Source organism: Homarus americanus, unplaced genomic scaffold (assembly GCF_018991925.1).
Source record: "Homarus americanus isolate GMGI-L3 unplaced genomic scaffold, GMGI_Hamer_2.0 scaffold52806, whole genome shotgun sequence".
In the NCBI taxonomy this organism is placed as follows: Eukaryota; Metazoa; Arthropoda; class Malacostraca; order Decapoda; family Nephropidae; genus Homarus; species Homarus americanus.
In genome coordinates, this window is record NW_024720773.1 from 7,090,511 (window position 1) to 7,115,297 (window position 24,787).

The 24,787-nt window shown below is 42.5% G+C and overlaps 1 protein-coding gene across 1 annotated transcript in view; it reads left to right on the plus strand.

The window, feature by feature from the left end:
* Nucleotides 1-288: 288 nt before the first annotated feature.
* Nucleotides 289-24,787, plus strand: part of LOC121861140 — a 43,634-nt gene continuing 19,135 nt past the window's right edge. Inside the window, exons 1-2 of the mRNA XM_042358706.1 lie at nt 289-306; nt 917-996. Of these exons, the coding sequence (XP_042214640.1) occupies nt 289-306; nt 917-996 (98 nt within the window). The remainder of the gene's footprint in view (nt 307-916; nt 997-24,787) is intronic.

A 24,787-nucleotide genomic window follows, 5' to 3' on the forward strand; every position in this document is an offset into this window, starting at 1 on the left:
ACAGGTGTGTTTAATTATCAGTTGAAAGCTGTATTTATTTTCACTCATTATCATTATTGTTATTGTTATAGCTGTTAGCTATTGGTATTATTATTATTATTATTGTTACTGTTGTTATTATTATTATTAGATTATCATTATTATTATTAGATTATCATTATTATTATTTTTATCATTGTCATTATTATTATCAGTGCTAATAGTATCATCAGAGTTGAGTTACTAATAGATCTGGTCCCTAGTAGATCAGCAACCTATTAGGACTGGGGTCTGAATGCACAAGGGCGCATGACTATCCCTAAACGTGTTGGTTAGATTACAATGTGAATTATTATGAGTGGAGCCTAAGTGAACTGGGGACCTGAATGAACTGGGGACCTGAATGAACTGGGAGACCCCATATAACCAGCGACAGTCCACCACCACCACCACCCTATAAAAAAATTAGGTAATATTTAGTGACAGTGAATTTATTCCAGTTTACAATTGGGTGAACTGTAAACACACGCCTTCCATCGCATTAGTGTTGTTGTGACTTGAGCATATATACCTTGCCTATATAGAAGTTTAGTATAATATCCTGTCTATATGAGCAGGTTTAATTTTTCGCATATACCCTGTGTTATCAATTAGTGGATCTCTCTCTCTCTCTCTCTCTCTCTCTCTCTCTCTCTCTACATGTCTATTTCTGTCTCTACATGTCTATTATTGTCTCTCTCTGTCTTTCTCTCTCTACCTGTCATTATCTCTTCTCTCTCTCTCTCTCTCTACCTGTCTTTCTTTCTCCTCTCTCTCTCTCTCTCTACCTGTTTTTCTTTCTCCCCCCTCTCTCTCTACCTCTACAGTAGTTAATGTTGTGGTTATCCTTGCTGGAGTATAAACGCATCTTTCATCACTATTATTGACTCTCCATTAGAAGGGCAGCAGTCAGCAAATCAACACACCACGCAGTATCCAGTATTTTTGTCCTCCGGCAGCTCTCGTTCAAACAACCAGGTATATATATATTTTTTTTCTCTCTCTCTCTCTCTCTGTTTTCTATACACTCCATTTATCACATATCTTTGGTTCAGATCTCGGCTGGCGAGGTTTGATAAGGCGTAAGTATTTTTCCCGCCAAATTGGAGCGAATTCGTGTTATTTACAGATCGTGAGAAAAAATGTTCCCGCCAAAATTCCAGTGAAATGCCGTGTTATTTATACATCACGAGTACATTTTTTCAGCTAAAATTAGAGTGAAAATATGAGGTATTTACAAATTCTGTCTATAATGGCGTGTCCAAATTCGAGGGAAATTCCCACTTATTTACAGATTCGGTATACATTTTTTCCCGCCAAATTGGAGCAAAATTCCGTGTTTACAAATTTCCGAAATATTTTCCCGCCAGAGTTGAACAATAGTTACCTTTCTTTATAATATATCCACAACAAATTAACACAAGTATCTCAAAATAAAGTTGTACTGTACAATATCTACCTCATGTATTTCTACTTTCCCAAACAAACACTAAAAAAAAAAAAATTCTGGACGTGGGGTGATCGATGAATTTCAAAATGAACACTACGACTCCTGTTGTCTCTGTAGTGTAATCAAAATCCTTCATCCTTAGTGTCATATTTTCTCAACACAATTTTATATATGGATAATTTTTTGACTGTACATCCTAACTCCAGTTCTAATAACATTTTGGTCATCGTGTTTTTGTATCGGAGTTTAAGCGACGGCGTCAGATGTGTTCTATATATATATACAGGATATCTTGTTTACTTGTATTAGACCAAGAGCGAGTGTTGTGACAAGAGAGACATTTTCTGTTTATGGGTGAAGGTGTGTGTGTGTGTGCGTGTGTGTGTGTGTGTGTGTGCGTGTGTGTGTGTGTGTGTGTGTGTGTGTGTCAATGAGAGACTAAAGAGATATATTTTGAACAAGTTTTCCAATATTATAGTCTGGTGGTATTGCAGTGGGTGAAGTGATAGGTCTGAAAGATGGTGATGCCCTGTGTTATCTCTCTGTCTCTCTACCTGTCTGCCTATCTGTCTGTCTATCTCTGATCTGTCTCTTTACCTGCCTATGTCTGTCTGTCTGTGTCTACTTGTTCGTCTGTCTGTCTATATCTCTCTACTTGTCTGCCTGTTTGTCTATCTGTTTCTCTCTGTCTTACACAAACCTTTCTGTCTCTGTTCCTGTATATCTGTCTGTCTCGCTTTTATTTAAACCCCCTTTTCTCTTTCATTGTTTATCTTTCTGTCCATCTCACTGTCTCTGTCTGTCTCTCACTGTTTTTCTCTCTTTCTCATTGAGTTATTGATAACTGTCTGTCTGTCTGGCTTTCCCTGCCTTCCTCCTACCCTCCCTTCTGCCCTCTCGCCCTCTCCCTCCCATTCTTATACTACCTCTCGCTCTCTCCCTCTCCTTTTATCTTCCTTTCCCTTCCTCCTTCCCTCGCTCAATCCCTCCCTTTCTCCCACCCCCTCGTTCCTTCTCTCCCTCCCATCCACCTTCCCACCTACCTTCTTTCCCTCCCTCCCAACCCCCCTTCCTAGCCTTAATCTCTACCACTATCCAACCAATCTCTCCTACCCCCCACAGCACATAAACACAGGAGCAGATGGTGGTCAGTATCTCAACAGAATACTAACACTGACCCCAACATCTTGTCCAATACTGTGTGTGTGTGTGTATTCTCTTATAGCTCGCTCTCTCTCTCTCTCTCTCTCTCTCTCTCTCTCTCTCTCTCTCTCTCCCAGGCTGGCATCAGAAATGTGATTGGAACTCATCCCTAATGACCCTGATTTATCCCCCTGATTTACTCCGTAATCTGATTGGCCTAATATGATTGACCTGTGACTTACGACCCGTGATTTGAGACCTGTGACCTGTGAATTATGACCTGTGATTTGAAACCTGTGACTTATGACCTGTGACTCATGAGTTATGGCCTGTGACCTGTGAGTTATGACCTGTGACTTGATGATGAGTTATGACCTGTGATTTGAGACCTGTGACCTGTGAGTGACCTGTGATTTGAGACCTGTGAGTTATGACCTGTGACTTATGAGTTATGGCCTGTGACCTGTGAGTTATGACCTGTGTCTTATGAGTTATGGCCTGTGACCTGTGAGTTATGACCTGTGATTTGAGACCTGTGACTTATGACCTGTGACTTATGAGTTATGGCCTGTGACCTGTGAGTTATGACCTGTGATTTGAGACCTGTGACTTATGACCTGTGACTTATGAGTTATGGCCTGTGACCTGTGAGTTATGACCTGTGACCTGTGAGTTATGACCTGGGGCTTGAGACACACTTAAGATACGATTTAAAGACAGATATAGGAGGGAGGTAGGAAGGAGGGAGGGAGGAGGGATGAAGGAAGGAGGAAGGAAGGAAGGAGGGATGTAGGAAGTAGGGAGGAAGGAAGGAGGAAGGAAGGAGGAGGAAGGGAGGGAGGTAGGAAGGAGGGAGGGAGGGAGAAGGAAGGAAGGAGATGGAAAATAGGAAGAAGGAAGGAAGGAGGGAGGAAAGAAGGAATAAGGGAGGTAGGTAGGAAGGAGGACGGGAGGAAGGAAGGAGAACGAAAGGATGAGGAAGGTAGGAAGTAGGAGGAAGGAAGGAAGGAAGAGGGAGGGAGGGAGGTAGGAAGGAAGCAAGACCCACTAGCAGCTTCTCAGACAAGACCCTGGCCAGCTGGTACTAGAGTATAGCCTTAACTACGTCACAGATATCCGACCACCAATTTCAACTACGTCACCTAAATACACGTTGGGCAATAGTTAGAAGAGAATATATAAGTAAATCTTCCTCCTCCTCTTCTTCCTCCTTCTCATCTTCCTCCTCCTTCTTCTCATCTTCCTTCTTGTCCTCCTCTTCCCCCTCCTTCATGTTCTCCTACTCCTCTTCCAACCTCTTCTCATCTTCCTCCCCCTTCTTCTCATCTTCCTTCTTGTCCTCCTCTTCCTACTTCTCTTCCCCCTCCTTCATGTTCTCCTACTCCTCTTCCAACCTCTTCTCATCTTCCTCCTCCTTCTTCTCATCTTCCTTCTCCTTCTCATCTTCCTTCTTATCCTCCTCTTCCTACTTCTCTTCCCCCTTTTTATCTTCCTCCTCCTTCTTGTTTTACTGATCTTCCCCCTTCTCTTCCTCCTCCTCCTTTACCTCCAATCCCTCTTCTCCCCTCTTCCTTCTCCTCCTCCATCGTCTCCAGCACGGGATGGGCGGGAAGAAAGACCTCCTCCCTCCCTCCCTCTCTCACTATTCAATATATGAGGGGCCGTGACTCTACCTCACCTCCCAACCAATAATGATCATGACCTTAGCCATCACTCACGCTAACCTAACCTAACCTTAACACTGATGCTACAAATAGTCTTAACACACAGACAGACAGGTGGTGGTGGTGGCGTTGTTGTTGTTGTTGTCGTTGTTGTTGTTGTTGTTGGTGGTGGTGGTGGTGGCGTTGTTGTTGTTGTTGTTGTCGTTGTTGGTGGTAGTGGTGGTGGAGTTGTTGTTGTTGTTGTTGTTGTTGTTGTTGTTGGTGGTGGTGGTGGTGGTGGTGGTGGCGTTGTTGTTGTTGTCGTTGTTGTTGGTGGTGGTGGTGGCGTTGTTGTTGTTGTTGTTGTTGTTGTTGTTGTTGTTGTTGTTGTTGTTGGTGGTGGCGTTGTTGTTGTTGTTGTTGTTGTTGGTGGTGGTGGTGGTGGCGTTGTTGTTGTTGTTGGTGGTGGTGGTGGTGGTGGTGGCGTTGTTGTTGTTGTTGTTGTTGTTGTTGTTGGTGGATTTATTGACGATGAATTGAAACACATTCGTTCTATTGCACATAAACTTGGGTACCCTTCTGTGTTTGTTGATCGTTGCTTCAAAAGGGCTAAAAAATCTTTTCATTCCTCTCAAACCAGACAAGTTCCTACACTTAAGAACATTTTGACTCTGCCCTATCGTAATGAATTTGTCCCGTTAGTTCGGTCCCTCAAGCTTCTAAATATTAATGTTGTTTTCAAGTATGACTCCACCATTACCAATATGGTAATAAGGAATAGCCCATGTTTGAATGTAAATGGAAGTGTTTATTGTATTCCATGTAGCAAATGTAATTGTAATTATGTAGGTCAGACAGGAAAAACACTGCAGCTTAGAATCAAACAACATAAGTATAATATCAGAACTGCATCTGAAAGCAGTGCCTTGTTTGTTCATGTTAGGAATAATAATCACCCCATTGCTTGGGAAAAAAGCTTAGAAGTATTCAAATCATCTTGTGTCACAGAAAGACTTCTTGTTGAAGCTAGTTTGATTAAGGAATTAAAATCAATAAACCTTAGTGATGGTCAGTTCAAAACTGATAATATGTTACATAAATTTATTTGTCAGTGGCCCATGGTTAAAAATGCTTTGAAAACCTTTGATCTAGATGTATGATAGTTATTTTGTGGGCCCCCTATTTTCTGACCTGACTTGTCTAGTCACGTCACCTCCCTTCTCTTAAGCTCCTCTACGTGTGTTGGTGTGGGGATTAGTGGATGTCATCATTTTGACCTGACCTCATGTTTTTAGGTCACCCTGTATATTTAAGCCTCTCTCTGTCCATGTAATCCAGTTGCCTCTGAAGATGTCTTGAATAAAGACGAAAGCTAAGGTACTCCGTTGTTTCCATCTTCCGTGATTTTATCAAGATATATATATATATATATATATATATATATATATATATATATATATATATATATATATATATATATAAATTTTGGGGGCAGGTAATTAGGTCATGGTGTTGGTACTTACAGTAATTATCATAATAAAAGAATAACCATTACGACACGAGTACGGATATATAAATATATATATATATATATATATATATATATATATATATATATATATATATATATATATATATATATATATATATATATATATATATATATATATATATATATATATATATATATATTTTTTTTTTTTTTTTTAGGCACTTATTCCTCGCGCGCCAAACACCACTGTTAACAATTCTAATTTTTATTTTAATCCTCTGTAAGTATTTTATTTTTTTTTATTTAAATGGTAATTACGTCGTTATAGTTCTCATTTATATATGAAAAAAAAAGTTATGACAGGTGGGCATTTTTTATTACTTTTTGTGTGTGTGTGTTTGTTCCTGTGTTTATAATCCCCCGGCGCCGACACCTGCTGCTCTTGGTGTGTTGTAGGATCTGTCTGTCTGTCTGTATATATGTATGTATGTGAATTCTTTATCTGTATGAATTTCCCTGTATGTCTGTCTCTCTCTCTGTTTTTTGTCTGTCTGTCTCTTTACTTGTCTGTTTGTGTCTGTTCTATCTCCGTTCGAATGTCTGTCTATCTGTCTCTTTCTCTGTCTGTCTCACATCCACCTAGTAATACTCTATTCTCTGCTAAAATCACACACACACACACACACACACACACACGCGAAACTATTATGATGGATACGAACTTAAAAGACAAATCCCTTTACCAATATATTTCTGTTTTATTCTTGCGTGTTGCATCATTCGTGAATATATATTAATTTACTGATGTTGTGGAAGAGAAATATTGTATTGTTGTTTACGTTTAAATCACTATGAGGAATTTCCATTAAATAGAAATATATTTTATGTTCTTGTCCCCTCCTCCTCCTCCTCGGCGATAACTCCGCGCCAGACCGTCATCAACATTCCTTCCATTTACTCTAATTGACTGCAATTTTAATCATCTTTTTTGTGTGTGTGATTCGTTTTCCTTAATGGTCGTTTTCTTAATTTATACATTCTTGGTTTTCACTTGAATATATTTAAATCCTAGAGAGCTAAGAGAGTTGGGCAACGAACTTGTTGAGCCCCTTAAATGCCTGGATGAACAAAACGTCCCCAGTGATTGGAAAATTGATTATGTGAGTCCTATAATCAAGAAGGGCGATCGTCACCCCACGAATAATTATAGACCAGTGAGCCTGACCAGTATACAGTAGTATGTAAAGTACTTGAGAGCTTTATAAGAGATGCCACGATGGAACATCTACTACGAAACAACCTTGTAAAGGATTGCCAACATGGTTTTATGCCGGGGCGATCCTGTTTAACACAATTACTCAAGGTACTGGATGTCTGGACTCAAATTCTGGAACAGGGTGGTAATATCGACAATATAAAGTATACCTGGTACCTAGATTTCGCCAAGCCTTTCAACAGCGTAACCCATGAAAGGCTGAGAATTAAACTGGAAGGGTACAGTGCAGGATTCGGGGAAGTGTCCTAGCGTGGATTGGAGACTTTCGGCATGACCGCAAACAGTGGGTGGTGATTAATGGTACAAAATCGTCATGTGTACCTGCGACAGCAGGATACCACAGAGCAGTGTACTTGGCCTGTTGTTTGTTTGTTTTATAAATGACATGCCAGACGCTATACACTCCTTCATACAAATGTTTGCGGACGATGCCAAGTTATTCAGGGAAATTAAGAAAGAGTTTATAAACATCTCAGAGGGCACTATATTCAGTCCAGTGTCCATACCTTGAGCTGGCGGCCACCCGCCCCACTAGGTTGTCACAGCTCAAGGTTGAAGCTACAAGTCCAGAAAATTGTGAGGGCAAACTTTTTCGGAGTGGGAATTGTGAACTCTTCGAACAACCTGCCAGAGTGTTGTGACGGCACCGAGTGTGAGCTCTTTGAAGACCAGACTTGACCAATACTGGCGTACAGTACAGATACATTCAGGAGCCAATGCATGCCCAATACTCGACAACAATCCGTAACACAGACGTGACCGACCGCTCAAGCGGCTAACGAGCCGACCAGTGGCGAAGAGGATAAAAATAAAGTAAAAGTAGACATGAAAAACTCTTAATTTGGGTTCTCGTTCGTTCCTCGTCATGAGAATTTCGCACTAATTCCATCTACAACCAACCTTACAATAACGACAATAATGAATGCAGTTTTAAACTTTATTTTTTGCGTCTTGGCGCGATTCGTTTGGTGTAATGGTCGTCTTCCTGAATTGACACATTCCTTTTTTTTTTTTAGAATATATAAAAATGTGGATCATATACATAATAGTTTGGGTTCCATGTTCGTGCTGGCGGGATGTTGACCGCGTTACTTCTTTCTCCTCCTCTGGCCTTCACCTCTTCACCAGCAACTCGAATATTCATAGCAGTTTTAATGACATCTTTTTGTTATTTTGTTGATTTTAACTGTCGTTTTGTTGACATACATTATTATTAATTTTTTATTAATATATACGATAATGTAAATATAATTAGTATTTTGAAATCCATCTGTTTCGTAAATCCCTTTCTGCTTGTCTCCACCTATTCAACACCCCGGGCTCCCTTCAGTGTAAAATCACCAATAATAATTCTGATGTTTTAATACTCGTTTTGCTCATTCATACATAATAATTTCTACCTGAAAATGCAATGTGACAATTCTAATTTAGATAAAAAAAAAACTGACTATTTATACTGTACTGTATATATTAAAACAAGAAAAGTTAACGTGTTGTTATTTTTTGGCGGGATGGGCGGTTGTTCTCAGGTAGTATGACGGCTGTGCTCTCTCTCCCTTATATATAACCTTTGCTTCCTTTTGTTCTCCGCCATTGTAATACTCATGATATTTTTCCACGTTATCTTGCTTTTATTGCTCCTTCCTCCTCCTATTTTTCATTTAAACAAAAGATATTGGATATTTTTTTTTTTTTACAAGAGTTTATTTTACGTCTTTTGTTCTGGAGTCGTAAGGTTCTCCCTGCCTCCTCTCTCAATGACCTCCCCCTCATCCCCTTCCCACCCCCCTCCGATACCCCCTCTCTTACCTCACTCCCAGACCCCCCTTAACCCCCCTGACCCCACCCCCCTTGAACCCATTAATGTTTTAAGTCTTTGAATTCTGTCGATTTTTAGTGAGGTAATTATCTTTCTGTGTTGATTCGAACTAATTCATTACCGGCCACTGAGAACGGTAAAGCTGGTGTGTGTGTGTGTGTGTGTGTGTGTGTGTGTGTGTGTGTGTGTGTGTGTGTGTGTGTGTTATAGTGCTGTGTGTGTGTGTGTGTATAGTGCTGTGTGTGTGTGTGTGTGTGTGTGTGTATAGTGCTGTGTGTGTGTGTGTTATAGTGCCGTGTGTGTGTGTTATAGTGCTGTGTGTGTGTGTGTGTATAGTGCTGTGTGTGTGCTGTGTGTGTGTGTGTGTGTATAGTGTGTGTGTGTGTGTGTATGTGTGTGTGTGTGTATAGTGCTGTGTGTGTGTGTGTGTCATAGTGCTGTGTGTGTGTGTGTGTGTGTTATAGTGCTGTGTGTGTGTGTGTGTGCGTTATAGTGCTGTGTGTGTTATAGTGATAGTGCCGTGTGTGTGTGCTGTGTGTGTGTGTGTGTATAGTGCTGTGTGTGTGTGTTATAGTGCTGTGTGTGTGTGTGTGTATAGTGCTGTGTGTGTGTGTATAGTGCTGTGTGTGTGTTATAGTGCCGTGTGTGTGTTATAGTGCTGTGTGTGTGTGTGTGTTATAGTGCTGTGTGTGTGTTATAGTGCTGTGTGTGTGTTATAGTGCTGTGTGTGTGTGTGTTATAGTGCTGTGTGTGTGTGTGTGTGTGTATAGTGCTATGTGTGTGTGTTATAGTGTGTGTGTGTGTTATAGTGCTGTGTGTGTTATAGTGCTGTGTGTGTGTTATAGTGCCGTGTGTGTGTATAGTGCTGTGTGTGTGTGTGTTATAGTGTGTGTGTGTGTTATAGTGCTGTGTGTGTGTATAGTGCTGTGTGTTATAGTGCTGTGTGTGTGTGTGTGTGTGTATAGTGTGTGTGTGTGTATAGTGCTGTGTGTGTGTGTTATAGTGCTGTGTGTGTGTGTGTGTGTATAGTGCTGTGTGTGTGTGTGTGTGTGTGTTATAGTGCTGTGTGTGTGTGTGTGTGTGTTATAGTGCTGTGTGTGTATAGTGCTGTGTGTGTGTGTGTGTGCTGTGTGTGTGTGTGTGTGTGTGTGTGTGTGTATAGTGCTGTGTGTGTGTGTGTGTTATAGTGCTGTGTGTGTGTGTGTGTGTGTGTGTGTATAGTGCTGTGTGTGTGTGTGTGTGTTATAGTGCTGTGTGTGTGTGTGTGTTATAGTGCTGTGTGTGTGTGTGTGTTTGTTATAGTGTGTGTGTGTGTGTGTTATAGTGCTGTGTGTGTGTGTGTGTGTTATAGTGCTGTGTGTGTGTGTGTTATAGTGCTGTGTCTGCCTGAATGTATTTGAATATCGTTTCTACAGTCGTTCTCTACTATAGACGTCCACACACACACACACACACACACACACACACACCACTCCACAAAATATCCAAATCAGATTACGTCAGTCAGATTAAATGCATATTATTAATTAATACTCCAGCTGCCACATGATATTAAAAGCAGTCATCCGTGGTGGTGGTGATGGTGGTAGTGGTGGCTGGTGGTGGTGTAGTGGTGGTGTAGTTGGTGGTTGGTGGTTGGTGGTGGTGGTTGGTGGTGGTAGTGGTGGTGGTGTGGTGGTGGTGGTTGTAGTGGTGGCTGTGGTTGAAGTGGTGGTTGTAGTGGTGGTGGTTGTAGTGGTGGTTGTGGTTGAAGTGGTGGTGGTGGTTGTGGTGGTTGTGGTGGTGGTGGTTGTAGTGGTGGTTGTGGTTGTGGTGGTTGTGGTAGTGTGGTTGTAGTGGTGTAGTAGTGGTGGTGGTTGTGTGGTGGTGGTGGTTGTAGTGGTGGGTTGGTGTTGAAGTGGTGGTTGTAGTTGTGGTTGTAGTGGTTGGTTGGTATGTGGTGTAAGTTTAATGGCCGTCGACCTGTTCGTTGCGTAGGGCGGCGCTAGTCTGTCTTTGTGACGTGCGCTGATTACTGTGTGTTGGGGGGTGTACTGTAGGTGTGTGTTGGGGGGAAAAAGGTGTGTGTGTATGTCTTCAAGTGTTTCTGTATGTGGGGTGTATCTGTATGTTTATGTGTACGTGTAATACAGAGCTTTGGAAACCCCTCCAAATTATCGTATCATTCATGTGGAAAATTACCATCGAAAAGTCAGTCAGCAAAGGCGAGGGGGAAGGAGGGAGGGAGGGTTCAAGGGAGGGAGGGAGGGAGAGTTCAAGGGAGGGAGGGAGATAGGGAGAAAGAGACGGAGGGACCTGAATTACCCAACACCACCCTTGTAAAAAAAAAAATATTCCCAATTAAAATAAAAAATCTCTCCCTTTCATTATTTAATTAAACACAATAGCCACCAACAGGACAATATATCGTAATGAGGCGGCCACGATATCACAGTGGCGATATTACGATACATATTTTAACCTTTAATTTATTCGTAGTTATTGTGACCTGGATATAATTGTTTATTCTTTTATATATAATACGTACAGCCACACACACACACACGCGCACACACACACACACACACACACACACACACAGCAGGGTTCAGGTGTCGAGATGTGATTATTAGGGTGGAACCAGCGTGGCCACATTAATTATGGCAACTTTTGGCAAATAGCGGTGACCTGAGGGATGGTATTGTTGCCTACGGTGGTCTATGGCAAGGATCCTGGTCTGTAGGGTGTGGGGAATACATTTTGAATAGGTTAGTTCATGGCAACTTTAATTTATTCCAGGGGTCCTTCATGGCAACTTTAATTTTTTTCCAAAGGGTCGTTCATGGCAACTCTTCAATCAATTCAAGATCCAGTGGTTGATTGTGGCAACTCAATGGTAGTCACTGATACAAATGTTAGTGATACATTATGGCAACCTTCTTCGACTGGTGATAAAACGTGGCAATTTATTTTAAGTAGTATTTAATGTCAACTTTACATTTCTGGTACATTGCAAATCCATTTACGAATAGTATGGCAAATACATTTCTTGTTAAATCACATGGCAACCCTGTCTTACAGGCAGGGCCGGATTCAGGAGTGGGCAAAGTGGGCAGCTGTCCAGGGGCCTCCACATGTGCGGTAGTAGCTATATCAGGGCTGGTCGACTTGAAACCACATGAATGACTCCAGTCATGTCTCACTTGTGTGTGTGTGTGTGTGTGTGTTGGGAATTTGTACACTATCAATAAATATACAGTTAATTAAAATTTTCTCAATGTTCTAATTTCCTCAATATAACTGCATATGGCTTCAAAATTCTCCAAAGAAGTGTTCAAATTTCAAAATTTTCCCGAGGGGCTTACAGCGCCCCCCGGAACTCCCAGATGTTTAGGCTTGTTTCACTCGCCACCCCACCCTCTTGGGTAGTTATAATGAGGGGGGCCTCCACAAAGAGGCTGCCCATGGGCCTCCACAGGTCTAAATCCGGCACTGCTTACGGGACACTACGGTATCTGTACACTTGAGGTATACAGTAGTCTGGCATCCTTATTTTCATGGCATGTACAGTAGAATATGGCAACCTTACCCATTAACTTTTTATCATGGCAACCCAAATAATTGCGTTTGATTGTGGCAAATTTAATTATTTATGATGAGCGTAATAAGAGTCATGACAACAGTTGTAAGCGTGTATGGCAACCGTGGCAGCCCAGAGGAAAGGTTCGGGTAAAAGAAAGTACCACACTGGTGATGGCAACACTGGAGGAATGCAATTGTGGGACGCTGGCAACGCTGTCTGGCCCAGTAATAACATCAGCCCAAGCTAATGGCGCGTCATATCGTGCCACTGTTCTTGCCACTACCCTTGTCACTATTCTTGCCACTACCCCTGCCACTGTTCTTGCCACTACCCTTGTCACTATTCTTGCCACTACCCCTGCCACTATTCTTGCCACTACCCCTGCCACTATTCTTGCCACTACCCCTGCCACTATTCTTGCCACTATTCTTGCCACTACCCCTGCCACTATTCTTGCCACTATTCTTGCCACTACCCCTGCCACTATTCTTGCCACTACCCCTGCCACTATTCTTGCTGCCACTATTCTTGCCACCACTACCTCTGCCACTATTCTTGCCACTACCCTGCCACTATTCTTGCCACTATTCTGTCTTGCCACTATTCTTGCCACTACCCCTGCCACTATTCTTGCCACTACCCCTGCCACTATTCTTGCCACTACCCCTGCCACTATTCTTGCCACTACCCCTGCCACTATTCTTGTCACTACCCCTGCCACTATTCTTGCCACTATTCTTGCCACTACCCCTGCCACTATTCTTGCCACTACCCCTGCCATTTCTGGGAATCAGCCACGTATAACAGACAGCGTCATGAAAGAGAGAGAGAGAGAAACACCCCCTCCACCACATACCAGTACACAATGTCAAATCCAACATACGCTACCTCGAACGCTAACTTTGAATCCGACTAACGTAATGAGAAACGCTAAATAATCCGGATTTATTTATTTTTTTTCTCCTTTAACTACTCACGTTCTTTGCTTCCTGGGACCGGTTTAATGTTTACCTAGATCAAAGAAATTTCCTTCCTTAAGAAATTCGTGTAAGTTCTTATATACACGGTTCTGTGACTGGCTTAGTGCTCCTGTTTAATCTGACTGGTGAAGTGTTATGTGTCGTACGGGAGGGGGAAGGGGGGGGGGGTGTTGAAGGGTGTTAACTAATGCATAAGGAAAAGGTTGGGACATTAGGATTAATTTTGGATCACCTCTTTTTTTTATGCCATGTTAGTGTCTTTCATTTTCTTTCAACTCTATCTCTCTCTCTCCTTCCCTCCTTTCTCTTCCTCCTCTCTCTCTCTCTCCTTCCCTCCTTTCTCTTCCTTCTCTCTCTCTCTCTCTCTACTCTCCCCTTCCTCTCCCCCTCCCCCCTATCCGAGTATGATAACTATGATTATTGTTCAAGATATCTTAAGAACATAAAAACCTAACCTAACCTCACCGAACCTAAACCAACCTAACTTAATCTTGTCTTCCCTAATCTAATCTAACTTCCCCTAACCTAACCTAATCTAACCTTAGAAGAAAAAGAAGAAGAAGAAGAAGAAGACCACGCCCACCTTCAGAATCCTCAAGCGCCTGGTGTACTGTAGGTTAGGTTAGGTTAGGTTAGGTTAGGTTAGGTTGGTGATAATTTCTCTCATCTATGGAGGTGTACAACAAGCCTATGGTCGGGGTTACCTTGAGTAAACAAACATGAGTATCATAAATAATAATAAAAAAAATATAAATAAAAAAACACCGGAAACAAAATAATCACACAAAAGCACTCTGACCGTGATCTACTTATTGAACAAAAAATAAATAAATATATAAATAAATAATAATAAAAAAGTAAATAAATAAAACAAATTAATAAATAAATGAAAAAAAAAATAAATAAAAAATAGAAATAATTTTTTTTAATAAATATATAAATTCTCTCTCTATCAACACACCGACAGATAGACAGGCAAACAGACAGACAGACAAACAGACAGACGGACAAACAAACAGACAGAGATACAGATAGAGACAGATAGACAAACAGACAGACACGAAATGAAAAACAAGATATGTAACACACACACACACACACACACACATAATTAAAACCATAAACCGTCATCCCTTCGTGCTGTCAACAAGAAATGAAAGAATAAACAAATAAAACAGTCACAATTTAGTACGGGGGAAGGTCAACGTCACAGGCGACTCAGTTAAACAGATTACCGGATTCGGGAGAGGATTTACAAAACAAAAACAAATCGGGTCCGGATTCTCAAAAACAAAACAAAACGGATTCAGACTCTCTCTTTCTCTCTCTCGATTCTCAATAAAAAAAATAAGGGTTGTACTCACACTAAGGACAGTTTGCCATAATCAACCACTGAATCTTGAGTTAATTGAAGAGTTGCCGTTAACGACCACTGATAAAATTAGAGTCGCCATGAACTAACTTGTTTAAAATGTATTTTCCACAACCCACACACGAGGAACATCCTTAGATAGTGTGTATGTGTGATAATAATAATAATAATAATAATAATAATAATAATAATAATAATAATAATAATAAACGGGTATTAGAGAAGATTACTGCCAAGGGCTGAAAATACACACTGAAGAGAAATGATATAAATTACATAGGGAGATATTAGGGAGTGGGTCACTTAACACAAATTATTAATACAACAAAAGGAGGAAACATGTGGTGAAAAAAACAAGTTAACTCGTGTCTGATACTTTAAACTGTGGTCAGAGGAGAGGCGTCTTAGCCCTGGTGCAGCTGTACAACTGGACGGTCACAGAGCACTTAGAGTGGGCGAGGGTCCTCTCACAAAGGTCCAGGGTTTGGTACTCGGGCGTTAATGGGTTGGAGCCGAGTCTCTCTTCATTAGTCTGGTACCTCACTGCCTGCTGCTTCACTCTCAACACTGGGTTACATTTTTTCCGAGTTGAAATTGTCACTATACGTCACTTGTGGTGAGCTGATCAACAATCCTTACACTGGTGTCTTGGTGGGGAGGGGTGTGTGTGTGTGTGTGTGTGTGTGTGTGTGTGTGTGTGTGTGTGAAAAGATTACAGGAATTACCAACCACACAACCACCATCCCTAACAGTATTACCAACCACACAACCACCACCCCTAACAGTATTACCAACCACACACCACCACACAACCACCTTCCCTAACCAGCATGACCAACCACACAACCACCACCCTAACAGTATTACCAACCACACAACCACCACTCAGTTCCTAACCTAACCACACAACCAGCCCACCCTACCAGTATTACTTCACAACCACCAACTAACACCAACCAACCACCACCCCTAACAGTATTACCAACCACACAACCACCACCCTACCAGTATTACCAACCACACAACCACCATCCCTAACAGTATTACCAACCACACAACCACCACCCCTAACAGTATTACCAACCACACAACCACCACCCTACCAGTATTACCAACCACACAACCACCACCCTACCAGTATTACCAACCACACAACCACCACCCCTAACAGTATTACCAACCACACAACCACCTTCCCTACCAGTATGACCAACCACACAACCATCTTCCCTAACAGACCAACCACACAACCACCACCCCTACCAGTATTACCAACCACACACAACCACCAATTCCCTAACACAGTATTACCAACCACACAACCACCACCACCCCTAACAGTATTACCAACCACACAACCACCACCCTACCAGTATTACCAACCACACAACCACCATCCCTAACAGTATTACCAACCACACAACCACCACCCCTAACAGTATTACCAACCACACAACCACCACCCTACCAGTATTACCAACCACACAACCACCACCCTACCAGTATTACCAACCACACAACCACCACCCCTAACAGTATTACCAACCACACAACCACCTTCCCTACCAGTATTACCAACCACACAACCACCACCCCTACCAGTATTACCAACAAAGTACTGTAAATATGTCAGATATACCGGCATGTTAGTCAAATTACTACGCCATTTATTATAGAAAACTGGAGTTAGCAGTCACGCAACTAACCATTGTTGCCAGACACACGAGCGACCAATGACCCACATCAGTATAGCCAGACCAAGGTATACTCACCCATTGCCTATTCATATCAGTGATACCAGATAAAAACCATACATTTATTCTTAATACAGTTGGTATTCATACAACCATCGAGATCACAGTGCTACCAGACAAAGAAGCAACCATACAGGGTAGTCTTGTATGGTAGAAATGAATGTTGGGACGTTAGTAGTAGTAGTAGTATGGGTGACCGTTTATGACTGATAACACATCCCCCCACACAATCACCCCCATCTTCCACCACTCTCAAACAAGCTCCCCGCCCCTCCCCTCTTTCTCACAAAAAAACTCCCCCACTCCCCTCCCCTCTCACCCCCCTCCCTCCGCCTACCAGCACTGATCTCAAAGCTCAGAGGAAATAGGGCACCCCAGACATACGTGATATTGGCTTTTCCTTACTCTCCCTTCCTCCCTGTCTTTCCCTCCTCTCATCAACTCCCCATCATCTCTCTCCTCTCCCCCACCATCCCTCCTCCCCCTCCTCTCCGCCAAGACTCCTTTTTACCACCCTTACTCCCCCTCCCATTACCACACCCTCTTCCAGCCACCACCACCACCCCTTCTCCATCACTAATTCTTTTCCCTCACAATCTCTCTCTCCCCTTTCCTCTCCTCCATCACCCCCTTTTCGTCTTCCTGCACCACTATCCTCACCACCCCCTCCCATCACCAACCTTTCTCTCCTCACCCCTCTCCCATCACCAATTCTTTCCCTCCCTCCATCACCACCCCTGAGTCATTTACTGCGGCGCCACACAACACTGTTGTGGGGTTGAGATTCCAGTGTGTGTGTGTGTGTGTGTGTGTGTGTGTGTGTGTTCCTTGTATAATCTTTCCGCTTCGCCCTCCTTGTTTACATTCCAACCAATTCGATCTGGAAGGGTTCAGTTTATTGATGATCTGTATTCCACACACACACACACATCATCAATATGAATGCACACGTATGCATATCGCACACAAAAACAACAAACACACTACACACACACACACACACACTACACACACACACCACAACAACACATTCACAATAACACCACACACACACACACACACCACAATAATAATAATACACCACACAATAACACACACACACTACACACACACACACCTTAGGCCCGACGAGGGATAACAACCATTGAAGGCGGACGACCCTGCCATAACTCACCCCGCTTGATAACGAGGCCAGGTTAATGAGAGAGAGAGAGAGAGAGAGAGAGAGAGAGAGAGAGAGAGAGAGAGAGAGAGAGAGAGAGAAATTACATGATTTACCAAAAGTATATAGATGTACCAACCTGAGAAAGAAAGTAGGAAAGAAAGAAAGTGAGAATGAGAGAAAGTAGGAAAGAAAGAATGAAAGAAAGAAAGTGAGAATGAGAGAAAGTAGGAAAGAAAGTAAGAAAGAAAGAAAGAAAGAAAGAAAGAAAGAAGAAAGAATAAGACGGGTGACACCTGCTAAAAAAAAAGTTACCCGTTGACAGAAATCGACAACAAGTGTAGTGAAGGACAGGAATAAGACAGGTATAATAAATTAAAAGCACAGACAGGTGTAAACAATAGACAGGTTATGACAGATACAATCAGGTGGTTGTAGCCAGATAGACAAAAAGATAGATAGACAAGAGTAACCAGATAGACAGATGAAGACAAAGATAGACAGAGATAGATAGAAACATATATAGACAGGTGTAGACAGGTGTAAACAGGTGTGACAGGTGTAGACAGGTGTGACAGGTGTAGACAGGTGTGACAGGTGTAGACAGGTGTGACAGGTGTGACAGACGTTCTCACACACCAACAACTCCCCCCCCTTTTGATCTTCATGTTTGATCCATCACATTAATTAATTCTCATCATTATAAAGAAATTTCCACCCTTAAATTAGTTGGATATTAGGTGGCACTGTGAGGTGGTAGGGGTGGCACTGTGAGGGGTAGGGGTGGCACTGTGAGGGGGGTAGGGGTGACACTGGGAGGGGTAGGGTGGCACCGTGGGAGGGGGTGAGGGTAACGTGAGGGGCAGGGGTAACTGTGTGGGGTAGGGTGGCACCTCAGAGGGGTAGGGGTAACTGTGAGGGGGTAGGGTGGCACTGTGAGGGTAGGGGTGGCACTGTGAGGGGGTAGGTGAACCAGGAGGGGGTAGGGGTGGCACTCAGGAGGGGGTAGGGGTGGCACTGTGAGGGGTAGGGGTGGTACCTGTGAGGGGGTAGGGGTGGCACTGTGAGGGGTAGGGGTGGCACTGTGAGGGGGTAGGGGTGGCACTGTGAGGGGGAGGGTGGCACTGTAAGGGGGAGGGGTGGCATTGTGGGTGGCAGTGTGACCATGAGCAAGGTGGTAGTGTGTTGGTGTCAGGGTGGCATTGTGAGAGGGAGGGGTGGCATTGTGAGCGGGGTGGCACTGAATGGGGTGGTACTGTGAGCTGAATGACACTTTGAGCGGAGTGGCACTGAGTAGGGTGGCACTGAGTGGGGTGGCACTGAGTGGGGTGGCGTTTGATGTTATACTCTGGCACCCATAAAGAGAAGCACCCAGGTAAGCAGACAACTTGGTGTGAGGGAATATGCCAATGTAAACATTTTTTTTTTCATTTACGACGCTAAGGCAACGTTAAAAATTATGAGTTATGGCACCATGGCAACGATATTTTTAAGTTATTCCACTATGGTACAACAAAATTTATGAATTATGGCACTGTGGCAACGTAAAAATTATAGGTAATGGCACCATGGCAACGTTATTTTGTTAGTTATTTCACTATAGTAAGGCAAAAAAATATGAATTATGGCACTATGGCAACGTAAAAATTATGGGTAATGGTACGATGGCAACGTTATTTTGTTAGTTATTTCATTATAGTAAGGCAAAAAAAATATGAATTATGGCACTGTGGCAACGTAAAAATAATGAGTAATGTCACCATGATAATGAAATAATTATTATCTATGACAACATGGCAACGTAAACATTTGATCCCTGGTATAATGACAATGAGCTGTCTTAAGGTTGGTTCTATGGCAACGAGTGACATACTATTACCCTTCATAGCAACGAGAAACTGTGATCACGGTACTATGGCAACGTGTCGTGTTCAAAGGAGCCTCAGATCTTCACTTAGTCATGTTCAAAGGAGCCTTAGATCTTCACTTAGTCATGTTCAAAGGAGCCTTAGATCTTCACAGTCATGTTCAAAGGAGCCTCAGATCTTCACTCACTCATGTTCAAAGGAGCCTCAGATCTTCACTTAGTCATGTTCAAAGGAGCCTCAGATCTTCACTCACTCATGTTCAAAGGAGCCTTAGATCTTCACTCACTCATGTTCAAAGGAGCCTCAGATCTTCACTTAGTCATGTTCAAAGGAGCCTTAGATCTTCACAGTCATGTTCAAAGGAGCCTCAGATCTTCACTCACTCATGTTCAAAGGAGCCTCAGATCTTCACTCACTCATGTTCAAAGGAGCCTCAGATCTTCACTCACGCATGTTCAAAGGAGCCTCAGATCTTCACTCACGCATGTTCAAAGGAGCCTCAGATCTTCACTCACTCATGTTCAAAGGAGCCTCAGATCTTCACTCACTCATGTTCAAAGGAGCCTCAGATCTTCACTCACTCATGTTCAAAGGAGCCTCAGATCTTCACTCACTCGTGTTCAAAGAAGCCTCAGATCTTCACTCACTCGTGTTCAAAGGAGCCTCACTCACGCATGTTCAAAGGAGCCTCAGATCTTCACTCACTCATGTTCAAAGGAGCCTCAGATCTTCACTCACTCATGTTCAAAGGAGCCTCAGATCTTCACTCACTCATGTTCAAAGGAGCCTCAGATCTTCACTCACTCGTGTTCAAAGAAGCCTCAGATCTTCACTCACTCGTGTTCAAAGGAGCCTCAGCGTCTCAGGAGCCTCCAGGTGTCTTCGTTGCCTGTAATTTGAGGTAAGTTTAAAGACATAACTAATTAAGGGTCGAGTCTCTGTGCTCTTCAGAAGCCATTTTTTTTTCTCTCTCTCTCTTTGCCATCGTCGTCGCTGTTGTCTCCTAAGTTGAAGCAGATGGTCTCCTTCAGGGGGTGGGGGAAAGGGAGGGGGGTGAGGGGGTGAGGTGGGGGTTGAACGTGTGAACCTTTGTGAATTGGTGTTTGAGTACAATGACTTAACCCCTTGAGTACAATAACTTATCCCCTTGAGTACAATAACTTAACCCCTTGAGCACGATAACTTAACCCTTTGAGCACGATAATTTAACTTCGATAGAAATGTTTTAATCCCTTGAGTACGATAACTTAACCCCTTGATAACGATGACACTTAACCCCTGGAGCCGATAACTTAATCCCATGAGGAACCCCCCCGTACGAGATCTCTCTACGAACCCGAACTTGAACTTCGAGACCATGAGTGAACCAACGAACCCCTAGTCCCGACCAGTGTATCAACAAGGCAATTAGAGATAAGCCCAACAAACATCGCGCTGTGGTGTGGGGAGAGGGTCTTAAAGCGTATGACCACCACTTTGATCTGCTGAGAGCCCCTGCAGGAGTCTCTATTATGGCTATTGTCGTCTATCGTTGTCTATCAGTCTTCAAAGTTTGATCTATTTTGTCTATTATTCGTCAAAGTCTTATCAGGACTTTGTCAGACTCTAGTGGGGAGCGAGGGTATTGTAACTGTTTGTGTGTGTGTGTGTGTGTGTGTGTTTGTTCAGGTTTTATTATATCATAGTGTTACTGCTTCAACCAACTGAGTGAATGACACACACACACACACACACACACAGAACAATACAAACAAAGACAAGGAAATACAATACAATGCGAAGCGAATGTGAGACACTGAGTGAGAGAGAGAGAGAGAGAGAGAGAGAGAGAGAGAGAGAGAGAGAGAGAGAGATACCTTCACGCCGTGTTGGGTCGCAGGCATTCAAGGCAGCTCGGGTCGGCCTCCCAGCTCACAGTTCCCAGATAACAGTTCCCAGCAGACATTTCTCAGCTAATAGTTCTCAGCAAACATTCTCGGTTCACAGTTCTCAGCTAACACTTCCAATCTAACAATACCCAGCTCAAGAATCTAATCTCCTATCTTTGACGGGTCGCAGCTCAAAACTCTCAGCTCACAGCTCAAGGTAATAAGAAGGAAGAGATGAGAAAAAGAGATTAAATTCTTCTGGACATGAATAACAGAGAGAGAGAGAGAGAGAGAGAGAGAGAGAGAGAGAGAGAGAGAGAGGTGGATGAAACAGGCACTTGCACAGACAACTAATTAAAGTGGAGGGAGGGGAGGAGGAGGAGGAAGGGAGAAGGAGAAGGGGAGGGGAAGGAGGGAAGGAAGGGGAAGGAGGTGGGAGGAGGGGTGAGGAAGGGTGACAAGGAGGAGAGAGGGAGGGAGGGGCGAAGGTCGGTCGGTATAGGAAAAGGAAGGGAAGGAGGGAGGGAAGGAAGGGGAAGGAAGGAGGGGTCAGTGGAGGGAAATGGGGGGAGATAGATGCATAGAAATTTAAGGAAATATTAAGAAGACAGAAGAAGGGTGAGAAGGAAGGAAGATGTGAGCAATATGAAGAGAGAGAGAGAGAGAGAGAGAGTAACGGACGGAAGGAGGGAGAGAGGGCGAGAAGAAGGAAGGAAGAAAAACAGGGAGGAAGAGAGAGAGAGAGAGAGAGAGAGAGAGAGAGAGAGAGAGAGGAAGCAAAGGAGGAGGACTGAAATGGCGATACCAGAGAGGTTTGATGTAGTTGCCGTATTAATAATAATAATAATAATAATAAGAGTAACAATAATAATAAGAGTAACAATAATAAAATAACAATAACAACAATAACAACAGTAATAATAATAATAATAATAATAATAATAATAATAATAATAATAATAATAATAATAATAATAATTTAAGGTAAGTGACCCAACAAAAGTCATCGGGAACTAAAACTCAGTATTGTTGACTGTACGCCAGATGGTGGTGACAGGCAGGCTATAGGGGATGGGGGGCCTGTGACAGGCGGGAAGAGAGGGGGGAGATTGGATGGTCATAGACAGGAAGCTATGGCTGTCTTAGAGTGAAGGAGTAGGGATGGAGGAGGGTCGTGATGAGGATTGAGGGGGAAGGAGGGAGTCGTAGAGAGAAGGACATGGAAGGAGGGAAGGAAGATAGCTGTAGACAAGAAGGAGGGAAGTATAGAAGGGTCGTGGACTGGGAGGTAGAAAGAAGAGGGAAGGAGTCGTATAAGAAGGAGGGAAAGAGGGAGGGAGGAGGGTCGTGGAAGGTCATATGGAGGGAGGAAGAAGAGAAGAGGAAGGGAATGTTATAACTGACAGGTGTAATTGTATCGTTAATTACCAGGTGGCAGGTAACCCCGTCTTCGTGTATACATACAGTAGGACAACAGGTACGCACAGTTGGTAACAAACGCCTCCCGATTGGCCGATTCGCGAACCAATGAGAGATGGACTTTAATCAAAACAAACATGACCGTAGAGAAAAGTAAAAGAAAAAGTTAGGTTTGTGACGGAAAGAAAGTGTGTGTGTGTGTGTGTGTGTGTGTGTGTGTGTGTGTGTGTGTGTGTGTGTGTTTTGACGGCGCCTCGTCTCTCATTGGTTGGTGAAATAGCCAATCGGAGGCTTTTGTTCCTATAATAGATAACTGTTGATTTCATCGCTTTTTCTTCTTCCTCCTTTCCTCTTTCTTCTTTATTATTATTATTATTATTATTATTATTATTATTATTATTATTATTATTATTAGTAGTAGTAGTAGTAGTAGTAGAGTAGTGTTTAAAAAAAGTAGTCGTAGTAGTAGTAGTAGTAGCCATTTAAAAAAAGAAAAACTAGTAGTAGTAGTAGCAGTAGTAGTAGTAGTAGTAGTAGTAGTAGTAGTAGTAGTAGTAGTGGTAGTCACAGTAGTAGTGGTAGTATTCGTCAAAACAAAACAAACAAAGGAACAGGCGAGAGAGTGAGAAAGAATAAAAGAAAGACAAAACAAAACAAAAAGGGAGACAGACAAGAGTAAACAAGAGATAAAAGGAAACAGGAATAAAAGAAGGAAAGAATAAAAAAAAAAAACAGCGAACAGGAAAGAACCATCACACACACACACACTGACCCAGGCTCACCAATTTCGCCTCAAAGCTTTGTCTCTTTTTTTGTTCCTGTGTGGCCTTTCGCCCTAACTTGATACATGGATGGTTAGATGGTTAGATGGATGGATGGATGGATGGATGGGTGGATATGTTGATGGATGGATGGATGATGGTTGGATGATGGGATGATGGTTGGATGGATGGATGGATGGTTAGATGGATGGATGGATGGTTAGATGGATGGGTGGATGGTTGGGTGGTTACATGGATGGATGGAGGGAGGGATACATGGATGGTTAGATGGATGGAGGGACACATGGATGGTTAGATGGATGGATGGATGGAGGGGATTCATGGATGGGTGGATAGATATAGAGAGATTAATTATTGGAGACCAGAATATTAGATAAATAAATGGAGAGAGAGAGAGAGAGAGGGGGGGGGGGATGTCACTTTATATTGATTGAAAACTTTGCCTCCTCTACATGTGTGTGTGTGTGTGTGTGTGTGTGTGTGTGTGTGTACATATTCAAAGGTTCAAATGGGTTCAAAGATCGACTTGGTGAGCACATCTAAAGCCTTACCCGAAAGAGTTACTTATATAAAGAGTAATACAGTAATTATACACACAGTAACACATACGTACATTAATACATAATATACAGTAATACATATCATTATTATTCCGTTCAAAAATGTCAACATCTAAAAGTCATCTCTGAGGCTCTCACCCCTCTCGCCTCCTCTTCTCTCCCGTCTGAGCTATTCTTCTTCTTCCAGAAAAGTTTTATTAGAAACTTTGAAGAAAGAACCGTGAATTTTCAATATAAAATGCTGAGTTGGTAAACATAGCAAAAGATTTTAACGGGAGGAGCTAATGAAGTGCGCGTCACCTTTGTTTATCTTCTTGTTGTCCACCACGCTGATTTTGCGGAACATTGTCTCTTGCAACAGCTGAGCTCATGTAAACAAAGTGATTTTGGCGGGAATGATGTCTGTCTTTTAACAGCTGAGCTCAATTAAATAAACACTGATTTTGGCGGGAATATTGTCTCAACATCTGTGCCCATGTAAACAAACACAGATACAATAATGAAAGAAATGGTTAAATATATATTACACAACGTTAAACATCAACCACGTACGAAACATAAAATAAAAAAAATTACTTAACTAAATTACAACCTGACTTTGTGGTTAACTTAAAATCTT